At 31.5% G+C, this 16315-nt stretch overlaps 2 protein-coding genes across 3 annotated transcripts; both read right to left on the reverse strand.

Annotated features, from left to right (window-relative positions):
- Positions 1 to 2936: 2936 nt before the first annotated feature.
- CRR42 (DUF3148 family protein) lies at positions 2937 to 3817 on the reverse strand. The gene is made up of 2 exons (XM_022036954.2): positions 3556 to 3817; positions 2937 to 3278 (listed from the first exon to the last, which is right to left on the reverse strand). The coding sequence occupies exons 1-2, from the start codon at positions 3762 to 3764 to the stop codon at positions 3173 to 3175; spliced, it is 315 nt and encodes a 104-aa protein (XP_021892646.1). The 5' UTR covers positions 3765 to 3817; the 3' UTR covers positions 2937 to 3172.
- A 527-nt stretch (positions 3818 to 4344) lies between these two features.
- On the reverse strand, positions 4345 to 14342 carry TSL (Protein kinase superfamily protein). Of its 2 annotated transcripts, none has more exons than XM_088219262.1 (16): positions 13767 to 14342; positions 13440 to 13529; positions 13031 to 13237; positions 12497 to 12547; positions 12112 to 12219; positions 11988 to 12032; positions 8398 to 8510; positions 8119 to 8185; positions 7842 to 7908; positions 7141 to 7238; positions 6843 to 7022; positions 6470 to 6680; positions 6067 to 6331; positions 5529 to 5583; positions 5169 to 5330; positions 4345 to 4799 (listed from the first exon to the last, which is right to left on the reverse strand). In XM_088219262.1, the coding sequence occupies exons 1-16, from the start codon at positions 14019 to 14021 to the stop codon at positions 4704 to 4706; spliced, it is 2070 nt and encodes a 689-aa protein (XP_088075388.1). In that variant the 5' UTR covers positions 14022 to 14342; the 3' UTR covers positions 4345 to 4703. The 2 variants fall into 2 exon arrangements, with proteins under 2 accessions (XP_088075388.1, XP_088075387.1); XM_088219261.1 differs by having other exon boundaries at positions 13031 to 13249; positions 13767 to 14341.
- Positions 14343 to 16315: the final 1973 nt, after the last annotated feature.

The following is a 16315-nucleotide window of genomic DNA, read 5'->3' on the forward strand; positions in this document are numbered from 1 at the left end:
CGGAAAACGCTTATAAAGCGTGCACAGTACAGTTCAGACAGAGGCAGTAAAAGGCTTTAGTTAGGGTCGGGTACGGGATACCTCTTTATCCGACCCGACCCACTTTGGTGAGTGGAGAAATATGAATAGTGATGATTAAAAAAAATTTCTATATGAATTATTTGTGAAACATTTATAAAACTTGAAATAACTTTGTATATATTTTTAAAATTTCATATATAATTTCATATAAATTTATTTTATTATTTTATAAATAATTCTTATAATTTTTATTTTTTTTACTATTATTTTTTTAAATATTTTTATTATCATTTAAATTAAATACATAATTACTATTAAATTTTATAAAAAATTAAAATTTATTAAAAAAATAACATAAAATTTTTCTTTTTAATAATTATATACGAAATTTTCTTATCGTAGAGTTTAGTAAAATAAATAATTAATAAATAAATATATGTACATAATTAAAATATTAAATAAATAACAATTAAATCAGTTAATACATACATATTAAATTTTTATTTTCTTTTTCTTTTTCTATAAAAGAATACAAAAATTGTATATCTTAATCGAGTTGTATAAGTTGTAAATTGATAAACGAAAAATTACTAAGCACTTTATTTATTACGTAATCATTAACTTTTTTTATTTTCTTTATTTAGAATTAAATATATATCAATTCTGATTTAGTTGTTTGGACAATTGAAAATTATATTTTTTTATTTTTTTGTTATAAGAAAAAAATAAAAATACTAATTATAGATTAGGTGAGTGCATGAAATATCACAAAGGTTCATATATAAATAAGTGTGAAAATATGTACTAACATTAGATAAAATATAGCAATCCATTGAGGTATGTTAATCCATAGTATTTTTGTTACAATGTTGGTAATAAATCAACCCATTAATATAAATATTATAATATCGATAAATACGAGAAAATTAAATATCATCATAAAAGCAAAGTTAATCCCTAATATTTTTGTTATCACGATACTAAACTCATTGTTATTTTTTAATCACTAAAAATGACATCAAATAGATTCGTACTTTTTTTTTTCACAAACCTCACACAAGTATAGCTGACTTTATTTCGATTTTAAACGATAACACAAACATAAAAAACTTTTATAGTAATTTGCTCGAGAAAAATAATTACCTTACAGTTTTAGTTCTTTACAAAAATCTTATTAATAACGTCTTAAGATGACAATATTTAAAAGATACGGGATCTCACTAACTCAATAATAATAATATTCTAAAATTCGAGAGTTTAGCTCCTTTCATTTTTAAAAAATTGTGAACTCAAAATATATCGTAAAAAAATAATAATATATTGTCACGATTAAAGATGATAAATAAATACATGACATTAAAGGAGTTAAAAATTGCGTAGATATTGAATAGGAATATTTTGATCATTTATGATTATTTTAATAATACGTATAGATTAAAAAGTCTTATAAAATCTTAAAATATTTTTTAAAAACGAATATTTATTCAACATGAATCTTAAATTGGCAAAGTAAATCTTCTTTAGCATTTGTTTTTGTTTTTGTTTTTGTTTTTTTTTGCTATGAGTAATATCTTGTTTCCTTGTATTACTAAAGTTAATATAATTGGGTCAACAATTTTTCCCTTTTATTTTGTGAATGACAATCTTAATATACTTAAAAAAAAAAAAATCAGGTATAGTTTATAAAGACAAACATTCAACTTAAAATATACTGTAAAATCATTATTTAATTCATGCATAATCACAAACGAAGTAGAAATACAAAAATAAACAACACAAAATTTTACGTAGTTTGACAAGGTACCTACATCAACGGGTAAAATCAGCAAAAAAATATTTCACTATGATCGAAAGATAGTACATCACACATCGGTTAACAAACTTATATATAGAGAGATTTATATAATTTTAAATATATATAAAAATTAATTTATAGAATAATTATAAAAATACTCTCATAATTAAAATTATCATAACGTAAGCACGTCAACAAAATAAAATGACAATCTTAATATACATAAAAATAAAAAAGAAATCAGGTATAACTTACAAAGAAAAACATTCAACTTAAAATATAATGTGAAATCATTCTCTACATCATGCACAATCACAAACGAAGTAAAAATACAAAAAAAAAAACAACACAAAATTTTACGTGGTTCGGCAGGGTGCATACATCAATTGGTAAAATTAGCAAAAAAATATTTCACTATGATAAAAAAAGAATGTATCTTGCATACGTTAGTAAACTTATATATGGGGAGACTTCTAATATTTTTTACGTCATCCGAATACACAAAATTAATTAATAGAATAACTACAATAATACTCTCATGATTAAAATCATCAGAACATAAGCACGTCAACAAAATATAATGACAATCTTAATATACTTAAAAATAAAAAAGAAATCAGATATAGCTTAAAAAAAAAAACATTCAACTTAAAATATACCGTGAAATGATTATCTAATTCATGCACAATCACAAACGAAGTAAAAATATAAAAATAAATAACACAAAATTTAACGTGGTTTGGCAAGGTGTCTACATCAACGGGTAAAATCAGCAAAAAAATATTTCTCTATGATCAAAAGAGAGTGCATTACGCATACGTTAGCAAACCTATATATAGAGAGACTTCTAAGATTTTTTATGTCCCCCGAATACACATCACATTAATTAATAGAATAATTATAAAAATACTCTCATGATTAAAATCGCACGTCAACAAAATATAATGACAATCTTAATATACTTAAAAATAAAAAAAAATTAGGTATAGCTTATAAAGAAAAACATTCAACTTAAAATATACTGCGAAATCATTATTTAAATCATGCACAGTCACTAAACAAAGTACAAATACAAAAATAAACAACATAAAATTTTACGTAGTTCGGCAAGGTGTCTACATCAACGGGTAAAATCAGCAAAAAAATATTTCACAATGATTAAAAGATAGTACATCACGCATACATTAACAAACTTATATATAGGAAGACTTCTAAATTTTGTTACGTCATCCGAATACACATAAAATTAATTAATAGAATACTTATAAAAATATTCTCGTGATTAAAATCATCAGAAATTTAAGCACGGCAACAAAATATAATGTAATGGGTAAATTAAAGTGAGAGCTTTAGGGTTTATTGATCGTCAAGCTCTAAGGGTTCGAAATATTTCCTGTCCAAAAGATACGTGCCAATGCTTAACCTCACAGCCCATACATCCTTGGGCTTTCTTGATAAAACTCTGCAACAAATAATTAATATTGATATAATATTATATTTACATATAAAAACATTTTGCAACGCACTCAAATTTAACTAAAAAAAAATTCCGTAAATGAAAAAAATTAATCTATGTAAATTAGAATAATACTTTATAAATTATGTTAAACACGAATGTATAAATTTAATCTTTTTTAAAATTTGATTTTTATTCAAAAAGATAATTAGTACGAAGAGTTTTCTCTGTTAATTAGGATTAGACTTGAAGAAAAGTAGAAGACGAAGAAAAAAAGATTTACCTTCCCACATCGCCGGGATTGACTAAGCCAGAATTATGTCTGAGGCAAGGTACAGACGCCGCCGTTTTGATCATCTTGGGGGCTTCAACGACGATGACAGGAGACCCTATTTTCAGGGGTGAAGTTGACGGTGATGGTGATGGCGATGGTGATGATGATGATCTTACCAATGCATTTGGAGTCCGAACTATGGAGTTTAGGATATTCATGTTCAATATTCTGGAGTTTTGGATATCGTTATATACATATATATATATATATATATATGGGTGGTGGTTATCAGGCACATACATATATATTATCAGGCAGATAAATCTTGCTTCCACAACAGCCACATCTTAAAAGCAACATAATTTTTTTTTTATCTTCAAAGCCATACCTATATACCCACACATACATATATATATATATATATATATGGATGGTGGACATTTGATCTTATATCTACGACCATTTGAAATTCACATAATATTTTTGAAGTTTTATTTTCAAATTCGTAATTTTTTCCAAAGATGAGAACTTCAAAACATGCAATATTATTCATTACTTGAGATATTATAACAAAAAATAAATGTATTCCCACAAAAACCCTCTAAATTGGAGTCGGGTTTTCCTTTCGCACTATTACGGATATGAAATAAAAATAATAGAAAGAATTGGATTCAATCGTCAACTGTTCCTAGCGAAAATAAGATTCGCTACGGATTCGAGCCATAGCACATGGTTTCATAAAACCGTGCGATTCTCCCGATCTCGCAGAATATAATTATTCTCTCCTAGGGATATTACTGGTTCAGAAATATTATACTATCTTGTAAAAATACTAACATTTCTCTAGAATGCTTTAAAAGGATTTCTGTGGCTCATCAGATTTTCTTCCTTCAAAAAATGTTTCAAGCCCCATAAACATACAACCGGGATTGATGAAAACTAGATTAACAAGGCAAAGAAAAAAGCTTACAACTGTGGGGGTTTTATACTAAGGAGCAGGGAGGAACCGGATGCGATAAACGACAAAAACCTTTACAAAACTATACAAAATTTTATGAGGCTGGAAGGCAATGTGTTCATGTGAAGTCGACCGAGGATAATTCTGCTTCTCCCTGCTTGGCAGTTTTGGCCGTTTTTTCAGTGTCTGTGTTGTGCTGTTATCTTTTTGAGTATGTAAGATATGGATCTTGTGCAATGGTTAAAACATCTGGCCTCTCTGCTTGGTTGTATGTTAGACATCGCCGAATCAGATCCTACAAATGATAAATGATGTATGAAACAATAGAAAGTTGTCAAAAAGCTCGCAGGAGTTCATCTCAATTGTTCGTTAGCAATCAATGATTCAGTTGGATCAAATTTTAAGGGAGTAAAACTGCAGAAGTCTCAGCCAAAATCTGGGAACTGAACAATTTCAGACACAGGGTAACTGTGATGCCGGCCAAACTTGGAAGAAAAAGCTTGAGGTATTCTTTCTTTTCCAAGTACCAGAAAGGATATACCTCAACAAGAAAAAGTAAATGTCAAGATTCCAGAGCTAACATCTTCTAAAATGTTGTTGAAATGGAGATGGAAACTGAAATAAGCATAACCGACAACTACCAAACAAAGACGAAGAACCTCACCTTTGCTTCATTTGAAACACTAGGCCTAGAAGGAAACTCAACTTTGCGTGCCTTGATAATTGTGTCCTCACGCAGTATTCGTTCCTGGGTTTGGTCATGTCCAAAGGGACGCCTTCCAAAGAGCATCTGGTAAAAGAGGACACCAGCTGACCAGACATCAACCTGTTCACCAAAATTAGAACATCACACAGGAAAAAATCAACAAGAAGCCATTGTTGACAGAAACCGATGGAGCCCTTAGTTCTTCTGAATAAGGGAGAAGACCTAATTGTTTTGAAATTCCAATAGGGGGATTTAGGAGTCAAACAGAAAAATTCCTTTAAAGAAAGTGGGGATGAGTAGGAAAGAGGAGTCACTAACCTTGGAGGAAATTAGAGGGGTTTTATTGAGCTCAAAGCATTCAGGAGGCAAGTACCTGAAATTAAAAGAGAAATTCAATAACTTAAGCTGGCCTTTGTTTGTGCATATGAAGATATGTAACAAAGCTAAAGAAAGTAAAATGACAGCAAAAATGACTTACAAGATTAAGCCTATGGTTAGGAAAAAATAAACTATTTTTATAAAATTCACTAGTCGGAGATAATTTATTTCAAAAAAAAAAAGTTGGAGATAATAAAAATTCTACCAAAAGATGATAAAAATTGACCTTGCAGAAATTTCAAGTTAAATGAAGTGTAGATTTCAGAATAAATTCCACAAACAGAGTCGATTATTCCCAATCGTGGCCTAAGTTACTCATTTCTTAAACCCAACAAACTACAAAAGTTTGCAAAGTACCCAGGATAAACAACACCTCAACTTGAGAGGCTGGTTAATCAGCATGCTCATCATTTCCAGATAGACTTAAACATAATTTAATCCACAAGAAGAAAATTAAAAGCAGAACTGTGTCACTCACCAATATGTTCCAGCTCCTTGAGAAGTAAGTTCCATACCCTGAGATCCAACATCATCCTCCATTATCTTGCTAAGACCAAAATCAGTCACTTTTGCAACACCAAGCTCATCAAACAGAACATTCCCAGGCTTCAAATCATAGTGTATAATTTTCTGAGCTCTTTTGTTTAAATATACAAGGCCTTGAAATATCTGAACAATAATGATCTTTGCTTCCTTTTCGGGTAGTACAGGTGTTGCCTTCAGAACAGCATCAAGGTCCCTCCCTGATAACAAAAATTTTGGACACATGGTTAAAGGATGAAATAAATATTGAGAACATATTTTTTTTAAAAATAATCTCCAAGTATTTACAGTAGGAGAAGTATCAAGTTAAAGAATTGTAGGGGAAGTTTGTAATATACCACTACAATACTCCAAAACAGTGCAGAATGTATTTTGGTCAATCTCAAAAATGTCCCAAAGCCGAACAATATGATGATGCACCAGGGTTTTGTGGATGTTATACTCCCGAATTGCATGTCGAATGTAACTTTGTTTCTTTTCTTCACTCCATTGAGCATTCAGACCATGAAGCTTACATGCAACGTATCTATGCTCTACCAAGTCATATGCCTGCTGGAAATTTCTTACTTCAAATCACTGCAAAAAGATATATTTTTACAATTGCCAACAATGGCAAAAAATAGTCTAGACTTTTATCACAGCAGACAGCCTGTTCAAAAACAGCGGAAAAATATCATCATCTCATTTGATTATAGTCCCCAAAGTTCTGACCTTGTAAACCTCACTAAATCCTCCTTTGCCAAGAAGATTCAAAAGGGAGTATCGGCTATTCAAAATGGGAAAGTTGTTAAAACGAGAACCATCCTCATCTCGTATCCGTTTCATCTCACGTATAAGCCTTCCCTTCTCCAGTTCATAGCGATCTCTCTCACGCAGTATAACTTCTTCTTCCTATAGAAAAGTCACAACTCAATGACAAAGAATGTAAAGCATATACCTCTTACACTCCTTAATGGTTAGAAAACTGGAAGCTATAGAGACAGAAATCAAATATAAGAGGAACCCTTACACGTTTTAGGCTGGCAAGACGAGATTTATATATTTCATCCTGGATCAGAAGATCTTCTTCATGAACTCCCGATTCTGTATCAGCTCCGTCACCCTTATCTTCAAGCAATATAATTAAGATAAATTCTCCCAGAACAGCAAAAAGATTACAGAAAAAATACTATTAGGAAAAGTGAAATTTCTCTTGGATCAGCTTCAGGTGAAACAACACTATGCTCAAAAGGATGAGTCAACTTCGCACGCCTCTTCAGTTTTCTCTTTGTGGCGGTTGGTGAGGGGGAAGGCTAGAGTGAAGAACATTGTGAGAGATCCAAAATACTACTTGTCATGAACAATAAAGGGCACATGAGGAACCTCTACCAAACTTCCAAAATGCAATTTGTCATGCCCAGTGGATCCCCACTTTCTCTGGCCTCTTGAATTTTAAACTAATTGACTGAGAAAGTAAGGAGGCAATAGAAGCAGTTAGTACCATCTCCCGGGCTTGAAGACAGTTTGGTATCTCTGATGATATGACAAACATTGCCACCCAAAAAACCTAACACTCATAGCAGATTTATACTAAATCTTTGGGTAATTATATTCATGGTTTCAGAGTATCAAACAGAGTCGACAGACATCAGGATGGATATATTCCTGGTATATAGTTTGAAACAAATAGTACAGCGAATACAGAAATACAGTGCAGAAAAAAGAATTTACCAGATTGTCGTTTTTTCAGTGATTTCCGTTGCCGCTCAACTGCCTCCTTAGTTTCTAGCAACTGTTTCTGATTATTAAAAGGGGAAGAAATTATGAAACATGGCAATATTAGTTTTAACTCAGAATTCTTTATGCTTTCCATAAATGCCATTACTCATGTGTGTGCATGTGCTGGAGACTACCATTTACTTATGCTCCTAAAAAACCTTTTCCTTTCCTCTTCTTTTTCCTTCTTTTTTTTTTTTGAGAAGATGCCCATAAAGAAACTAAAACTTACAAGATAAGCATTTAGATCTTTCAACACTTGTCCATCTTCCCATGTCTCAGATATAATGGTTCCCGCTCTGCAATGAATAAGAGTATCATCAATCATGAGCAACTAAGAGATAGAGCATCAAGAGGTACAAGACCGCAAAAGAATCTAACATAAAATTTATTGCAGTTAGGTTAGTATCTTGAGATAATGTCCTTATGCTGCACAAGGATATAGGAAAGCCAAAAAGTCATACTTCTCAAGAAATGACAGTATAAGGATTCCAGAAATTACAACACATACCTGATCACACCAACATTACCAAGTCTCAGTGAATCCTGCCGTATTTTCATCCTGGCTTCCTGCCTCTCAGCTTTCGAAACGGACATGAGTAGATCAGAGATTGTTTTTGATCTCTGCATCAGAGATAGAAAGTTTAATAGATTCAGAGGAAGTGCCGGTAGCACACACTATCCTCTTTCCCTAACTAAAGAAAGTTTAAATGTCAGACAAGTATGAGAATTTTGGTGCTCTATAAACAAATTTCCTATTAGAAAAAGAAACCCATGTTAAAGAATAGAGTGCAAAAATAAGAAATCCAAGAAAGGCAGCAAGCACTACATTCATGTGTAGAATTGGAAGACATTTTCTTATAACACAGAATCGCAAGATTCCATCCTTGACAAAACAATGAGAGAATCACTTGATAAATGCAGGAATATGAAGATCTTGAGGGATTAATTACTTGTCCTTGGTGATAAGTCCCAGCATTTACTAACTTGGAAAGGAACAAAAACAAGTTTATATCAGCAAAACTGAATTCACATTTTTCTAGCAAAGGAAGTAACAGTCACAAGATAATGTTTTTTTTGTCGTTAAGTAAGTTGGCCAAAATGATCCTTCTGTAAACTTTCTACCTCCCTTTCAAATGATCTTTGTAAGAACTCAACAATAAACTAAAAAAAACAGATAATTGATCCATGCAGAGAGATAGAGAGATTTGAAACATCACAACCACGGTAAGGAGCAAAAGACCTCAAATGAGTTCAAACTGTGACTGGTGACATTTATTCAAAACTTGTTACACGCACTACCAGAAAAAACTGAAGCAGCAAAAAACCCAAAAGGATATATTATTAAGCTACAGTAGTCAATATAACTGAGAAAAATTAAAACTAAACCAACATGCCCAATTGCCATAAGGATGCAAAAAAGAAAAGGACAGGAAAAGAGAGAGCTTATTTTAACTATTATCATTTGTAAAAGGTTCCTTCAGTACCAATGACCAAAACATTCAACTGAAAGCACAGCATCCACTACATATTTGCATGTATTCCATGGAGGCAGAGAGACCGAAAAACCTTTAGACGTGGTCTCCATTCTTCGAAAGATTACAATAGATATTAACAAGAGTTTTTTTTATTTTTTTTAAATAAATTAACAAGAGTTTTTTGATATCAAATCTAATTCAAAACCAACAGGACAAAACCTTATTTTTGGGAAACAAAGAACCATAATTGTTATTGAGACTTGAGTGATCTACAAGCATTGTGCTTTGCTTGTCTGATTCTGGAAGCCCGCAAAAGCTCATACATTCTGCTTTAACCAAAATCCAAACCACTTGAATGTTTCTTTTTTAGCTTTGTCTTTGTTTACCATCCAAATTATTAGGTGACTGCCACGAAGAACTGAAATGGACGGAAGTGACCAATATGCACATAGGAAAAACAGGAGACAAAGAATTTAACATTGTTTGGCTTGCAATCCCTACTCCATATTTCACAACAAAGCCAAAGGAGTAAATCTATAGTTTTTGAAAGATAAATATATATAGTTATTTTTCATTGTCCAAGTTATCAGTAACCTGCAGTAATTTTCTTTTATCCAAGTCCCCGCTGAAATCGAAGTCATCAAATCCTACAATGTCTTTGCTGTGATCACTGTTGATCATAAACCAATCCAATATCCACAGTTCCACTAATACCTGAGGATCCATTTCAGAACTTGCCAGTGATCTTTGCCTAAATGAGCCATGTATTGGCTACCCACATGGATTGCATGTCATGACTGGTTAAGCACAAATCATATTGTATAACTCTGGACTGCACTTGAACGTGGTACAGACTTCACATAGCCTTTCCTCCTCCATCTCCGGCGCTAATGTAACTGAAATCTTAAACTGTGAATCCAATGGAGTAGTAAAAAATTTGGTTTTCTGAAACCAAAATATTCAAGCACCTCCAGTGTTTCCAAGAAAAGGATAATTTATCGACCTTGCAAATCCTATGACTTTTCATCTGAAGAAATTTTCTTATTGTACCCAAGTCATGTCAAAATCACTAGTAAGGAACTTCTTCAAATAATCAATGATAGACATGCTTTTGACAGCACTAAGCATGGTTCGACATACAAGTAAATCTAAGAATCATCCAAGAACACCTATAGTATACAGCTATCTTGTTACTATGGGTTAAACCTATTATTAATCATGAGACAATACCTTTCGTTATAATAATAGTTCTGTAGATTTTTTTTTTCAATAGGTGAACATTGTCATCTCTCCTTGGACTGAAGAGTGCTACTTGTATAAGACTTTGTCATTAAATCTGATAAGTTTTCAGTTAAGTCCCTGTATAAGACTTTGGTCAGCTATATTCCATAAGAACAGACAAAATTTCCAGCTAATATTATTTGGAAATCAGGTGCCACTCCAAGAATTTCTTGTTTGCAAGGAAAGCAACAAAAGTCCGCATTTTTACACTAGATAATTTAATGAAAAGAGACTTTACAATTGTCAATAGATGCTTTCTCTGCAAAAACAGCAATAAAACGTGTAATCACCTACTCTTGGGATGTCCGTCTCTCACAGCCTTTGGTCTACTATTCTTGGCCTCATGGGACTATCTTGGGTCAAACATAAATCAATTTTGGAGGAGCTACTTGTATGAGAATGATTGAGTTGTCACAAGAAAATTTTTAGACTCGTCTATCTCACTATATTTTAGGTCATTTGAAAGGAAAGAAACAATCGTACTTTCGAAGGAAAAGAAATCGACTTTAGAATCATCACTGACAACTGGTTCCATTATTTCGGGTCCACTATTTTAGAACATAACATCGAATGCTTTGATGATCTCGGTTCTATAGTCGATTATTTAATTGATTTGTAATTTTTTTGTAAATGGGCGGTGCCCCCTTGGCACCTTTACTTCAATACAATTTAATACTTTTATTTAAAAAAAAAAAGAGTCCTTCTTGCTTAGATAAGTATGTTTTTTTTTTTAACTTGTAATGCAAGGAATCCGTTTTCATCTTGAGTTATTCCAAGTAAAAGACAATTAGGGAAACCATAGCAGGTAAACACATATAGAACTATGATTTATCATAGGAGACCATACCCTCTAGCAATACCTTTAGCAAAACTTATCTTGAATTTTGTCCGTCTTCTGGTCTCATTAGTTCCCATGCTTGATTTCTGTCAAAAGACTCAATCTATTTCCTCATGACAACAAGATATCATGGAGATTTATTGCTATATTGTTAACAAGATCTCCTTGAGGTCTTTCATGAGTTCTATATCAATTGGAAGATAGATACTAGAATAGACTCAATATACCCTTGTACCTAATAAACTCCCCTCTATAAAGGACCAGTAAGTTTGGTCACTAGCACTTGTAAGATTATTACTTATGTCTTACAGTTGAAGTTGAGCCAGTTTCTTGACCATTCTGTTTTTGGCTTTCTGCTAATCAAAGTGTCGTTACAGCAGGTAGACAAACTCTCGATGTAAAAAGATGTAAAAACCAATAAAAGGCTTGTGACGACTTAATCAACAAAATAACAAAATTAGAAGTTCGACAGGGCAATCAAACATTGTTCTTTAGTAACCACACCTTTTGCATTATTTGTTTTTCACAATCTTTAAGGTCCTTCAACTCCTGCATAAATTAAAACAAGAATTAGAATTAAAAAATACAAAAAAATAGAGACTACAGAGAAAGGATGAAAACCCTGTACCTTTTCTAGTTGGTGACAAAGGTTTTGATGATTAGAGGCCTCTTGACGAGATTTGCGTAAGTCCTCCTCTAATGCTACAACTTTTGCACGTAAAGATGCAACCTCATCCTAGTCAAAGTTGATAACATGTTTTTTCTTTATAAAAAACAACAAATAATAGTTTTTTGGTGTGTATGTAAAATATGAGATATTTAAATCTTTTGTACATGGGTGCTACCCGCATTTTGGTACCTTATTAATAGATACAGCACACTTTTTAATCTAAAAAAAATGTAAAAATATGAGATACAAAAAATGAAAACCCTTGCATGCTAAAATTTTCCAACTAAAACAGAAAAATTAATAAGGTTTTGCAACAAATACATCTCACCAAGAGCTATTATACCTCCACAAATGTGTGATCATCACTCCGAGATTGTGCTTTATGCCTACCATCCTATAAAGCAAATGAATATCATTAAATAATACAGTAATGTTATATCCACCTAATAGGAATTCTTCAGAAAAATTCTAACAATATGGATTTTTCACTTTTGAGCAATGATAGAACCTTTCAAAAAATAAAAATCCTTTGCACATGAAACTGAGATGGGTTATGTAAAACCTTAAATGCATAGCTTTTCTACATTGAGTTTGCAAATTTCCATTCTATTTTCATTGTTAAAGATGCTTTCGCTTCGCATATTTTCAATTCCCCTTCTTGTTTCACTTTTGGGAATTCTGCGTATACTGTTCCTACGCACTTATGTAACACCTTCTCACCAAATTTTCGATGAATTTCATTAAGCATCAAGAATGGATTCAAATTACATTTCTTTTATTTCTCCACGAGCTAAGTTCTTTGAGTTTGCATACCAAAATGACTACACAGAGAAATTTAGAAAAGGAAAAGAAAACAATTTAGCTAATAAATGCATACCTTTTGGTACGAGTTCTCAAACTGACCATTTGGTTGTGATACTGTTGACATCGACATTGGTGATCTAATTTGTTCAGTGGATTTTGAACCCCGACCTCTGCCAGATGCAGAGTGTCCCCTGCCACGACCTTGCTTTTTCCTATTTACATCAACACCTGCCTTGATCTCTGTTGTCTCGGTATGTTTTAGCCTTCCATCAGCCACTACCTGATTCATAATCTTATCAAACATAATTATACATTAAGTCAGAAGAGTTTTAGTTAAAGCCGACAGATTATAGTTATAAATAAACCAAGATACCAAGGTATCTAAAAACACAACATTAATAAAAAAAAAAAGAAAATGAAATGTACACAGGATACACTGCATTCAGTAGAGAAAAAGTAATTTCAAAATTCCAAACAGCTACCTCAACATGTTCAAAAACAGCAGAGTTATCATTTTCTTGAACCTTTAGACGCTTCTGGGTTTTGGCTTGGATAAGAAACTCCCCTCCATTCTGTCATTAAAGTATAAATTAAATGTTACAGATTCCTGCATACAAAAACATGTTTCCCAAGAAAAACTAAACACATATATAAGTTGAACCTAAATCAAACCAAACAAGTCGGCTAATTATATAACCATTAAACAACATAATGATTCCCTGTCCCCACAATTCTTGAATCAGAACAACCATTCTTTCTCCTCATAAAAATACTAAACGCTTAATAGGTATATTGCGAAAGTGTTTTACCTCGTCATCAGAATCACTAGAAGTAGATGCCTCGGGCAACTCCTCAGTGGCTACTACAAATTTGGGAGCCGGAGAAGCAGAGGACCGAGCGGGCTGCTGCTGCTGCTGCTGTTGCTGCTGAACAGGCGCGGCAACAGCAACCGAGGAGGTCTTACCAACCATGCGGGCTTCCAGCTTGGCAATCTTGTCGGGCAAGGACTGGTCCGACTGATTCGAGGAATTGGATGAGAAATGCAACACCATGTCATCCGACATTGGTGCAACAAAACCTCGCTGCTCTAACAAACGTGTCGATCAGATCATTGAGGAATGTCGCAACTTCTTGGATACTGAAATGGATTGTTCTTTACCTTTCTGACAAAACCTAAACTGTGAACTGCTTCACTTCCTTTGCTTCCCGGAGTATAATTAGCGTTGGAAGTTGGTTTGACTAGAGACAGATGAGCAGAGAATTCATTAGATTGGTTTTGACGAGAGAGGATTAGGGTTTTTGCAAGGGAAGGTCAAAAGACGGGAGATTATTGGACGGCGGGCGAGGAAAATGAAGAAGCCGGCATTTGCCCCGGCAGGTGGAAAATATTTTGATGTGTTGAGGAATTAATTACTCGATAATACAGGGGTCTTTAAGTAATAACAGAAAACAAAGAGGATGTTTTGGCTAATTTACAAAGTTTTTTGGGGTTTAAATAATAATTAATTTTTTTAGTACAATATAATATATAAAACTTGCGTATCATAATTGTGTATAATCAAAATTAAGACGTGTAAATTTATATGTTTAACAAAAATATTTATAACCTATTAAATTTCTTATAATAATATTATAATTTAAATATTTTATTATAATATATTGATTTTGAAAATAAAAATAATTTCGAATGACACATATCTTAGTCACGTGGCATAGATATATAATTTGGTTATAACGTTATATTAAATAATTATATAATGTAAAATACTAATCATATTGTTAAACTATCGTCCATTGAAATACTGAAAAATATATGACTGAAAAATAAAAAAACAATTTACGTAAACAATAATAGTAATTTTTCTAGTAAGATTTTAAAACTAATGTGCAAATATTAACATATAAGTCGTACCTATAATTTTAGAGAATATAATAATTTCCTCAATTAGATTGTACTGATCGCGTTCAGTCCATTCGATATTTTCTTTTTTAAGTCAATCTCTACCGGTCTTAATCACGTTTCAACAATAAAGTAAGTTATTGATATTTTAACTATATAGTTCGTATTTAGTATATTGTTATTGTTAATTATCTATTTTTCATATTGTATCAAACAAAATACTTGATATGTAAGTACTTAAAGTGTTAGATTGTTGATGACGTTAAAGAGTAAATAATAATAAATGTTACGTACGGCTTAATTTATAGAGCTTCTAAATTTTCTAAATAAATGTTATATAATGATTTATGAACTGACTAGTTCGTAGGCTCTTAAATTTATAAATACATAATGATAACTCGACGTATTATTATAAAGCTTATGAGTCTTTGTTTAATAAATATAAAATAAGTCGATTATCTTATAAGAAGCTTGTGAAATATGAGACTTAAGTATACTTAATATATATGTATTATATAATTAATAATTTTTTTTAAAGTTTCACTCAGAAATACCGTAACTTGTATACAAGTAAACGAATAATAATTTTTTAAATAAAAAATCAAACTTATATTAAAAAACTATAAAAAAAAGCATATAATATTATCTTTAAGTTTCTCGTATGTGCACAAATAATCATTGATATTGAGTCAAAATTTATCATGTAGGTTTTAATTAAATCATATAATCGAGTATGTCAGTGCAAATAAAGCCAACGAAAATAGGAATCACTCCCCAGTAATAATAATTACCTAATCATGTAGAAATAAGAGGTACCGAAGTCGATGGGTGCAGTCATTGTATACAGCCTGAAGCCCTGTACCAAAGTCGATTGGTGAAATCATCATATACGGTTTGAAACCCTAGTATCGACACTATTAATTATTTAGTGTGCAGTAATAAGAAGCATTGGCTTCAACATGCGAAGTCTTTGTATATGGTTTGAATTCCTAAAAACATATAAAGTCTTTGTGTACGGCTTGAATCATTAGATTTCACGAGTTAACTTTTTAAAAAATTATTTTGTAAATAAATCGATTGACATTAAATATAAAAAGTAAATTTTCTGCTATAAATATACCATCTTTTTTAGTTATAGCTATTTTTAGTCACAGACAAATGTACTTACGTCAAATAATGCATCACTAACATGATATATATACAGAGAAAACTAAGATATTTACCTTATTTGTTTATGAAATAAAATCTCATATAATAAATAACGAGATCCTTTGAAACTATAATAAAATCCATGGGATTATTTATACTTAATTTAACGATAAATGATAAAATCATCTTAAATATAATAAAGATGTACCTCATTAAATTATATTTAAAACTGAAATAATGTATTCTAAATTATACTAAAATTTATGGAACGTAAAATATATTCTTCAAATTAAATGTGAAAAGTTATTA

The sequence above is a fragment of the Carica papaya genome, chromosome 5 (genome assembly GCF_054855325.1).
Source record: "Carica papaya isolate Zhongbai chromosome 5, ASM5485532v1, whole genome shotgun sequence".
In the NCBI taxonomy this organism is placed as follows: Eukaryota; Viridiplantae; Streptophyta; class Magnoliopsida; order Brassicales; family Caricaceae; genus Carica; species Carica papaya.

Excerpts from the sequence above, each read along its gene's own strand:
- CRR42 (XM_022036954.2), bottom strand. The coding sequence starts at position 3,764 with ATGAATATCCTAAACTCCATAGTTCGGACTCCAAATGCATTGGTAAGA. Across the intron at positions 3,279-3,555 it reads AATCCCGGCGATGTGGGAAG|AGTTTTATCAAGAAAGCCCA; the intron begins GTAAATCTTTTT and ends TATTTGTTGCAG.
- TSL (XM_088219261.1), bottom strand. The coding sequence starts at position 14,021 with ATGTCGGATGACATGGTGTTGCATTTCTCATCCAATTCCTCGAATCAG. Across the intron at positions 8,186-8,397 it reads GGTAATGTTGGTGTGATCAG|AGCGGGAACCATTATATCTG; the intron begins GTATGTGTTGTA and ends TATTCATTGCAG. Across the intron at positions 7,023-7,140 it reads GTCTTGCCAGCCTAAAACGT|GAAGAAGAAGTTATACTGCG; the intron begins GTAAGGGTTCCT and ends ACTTTTCTATAG.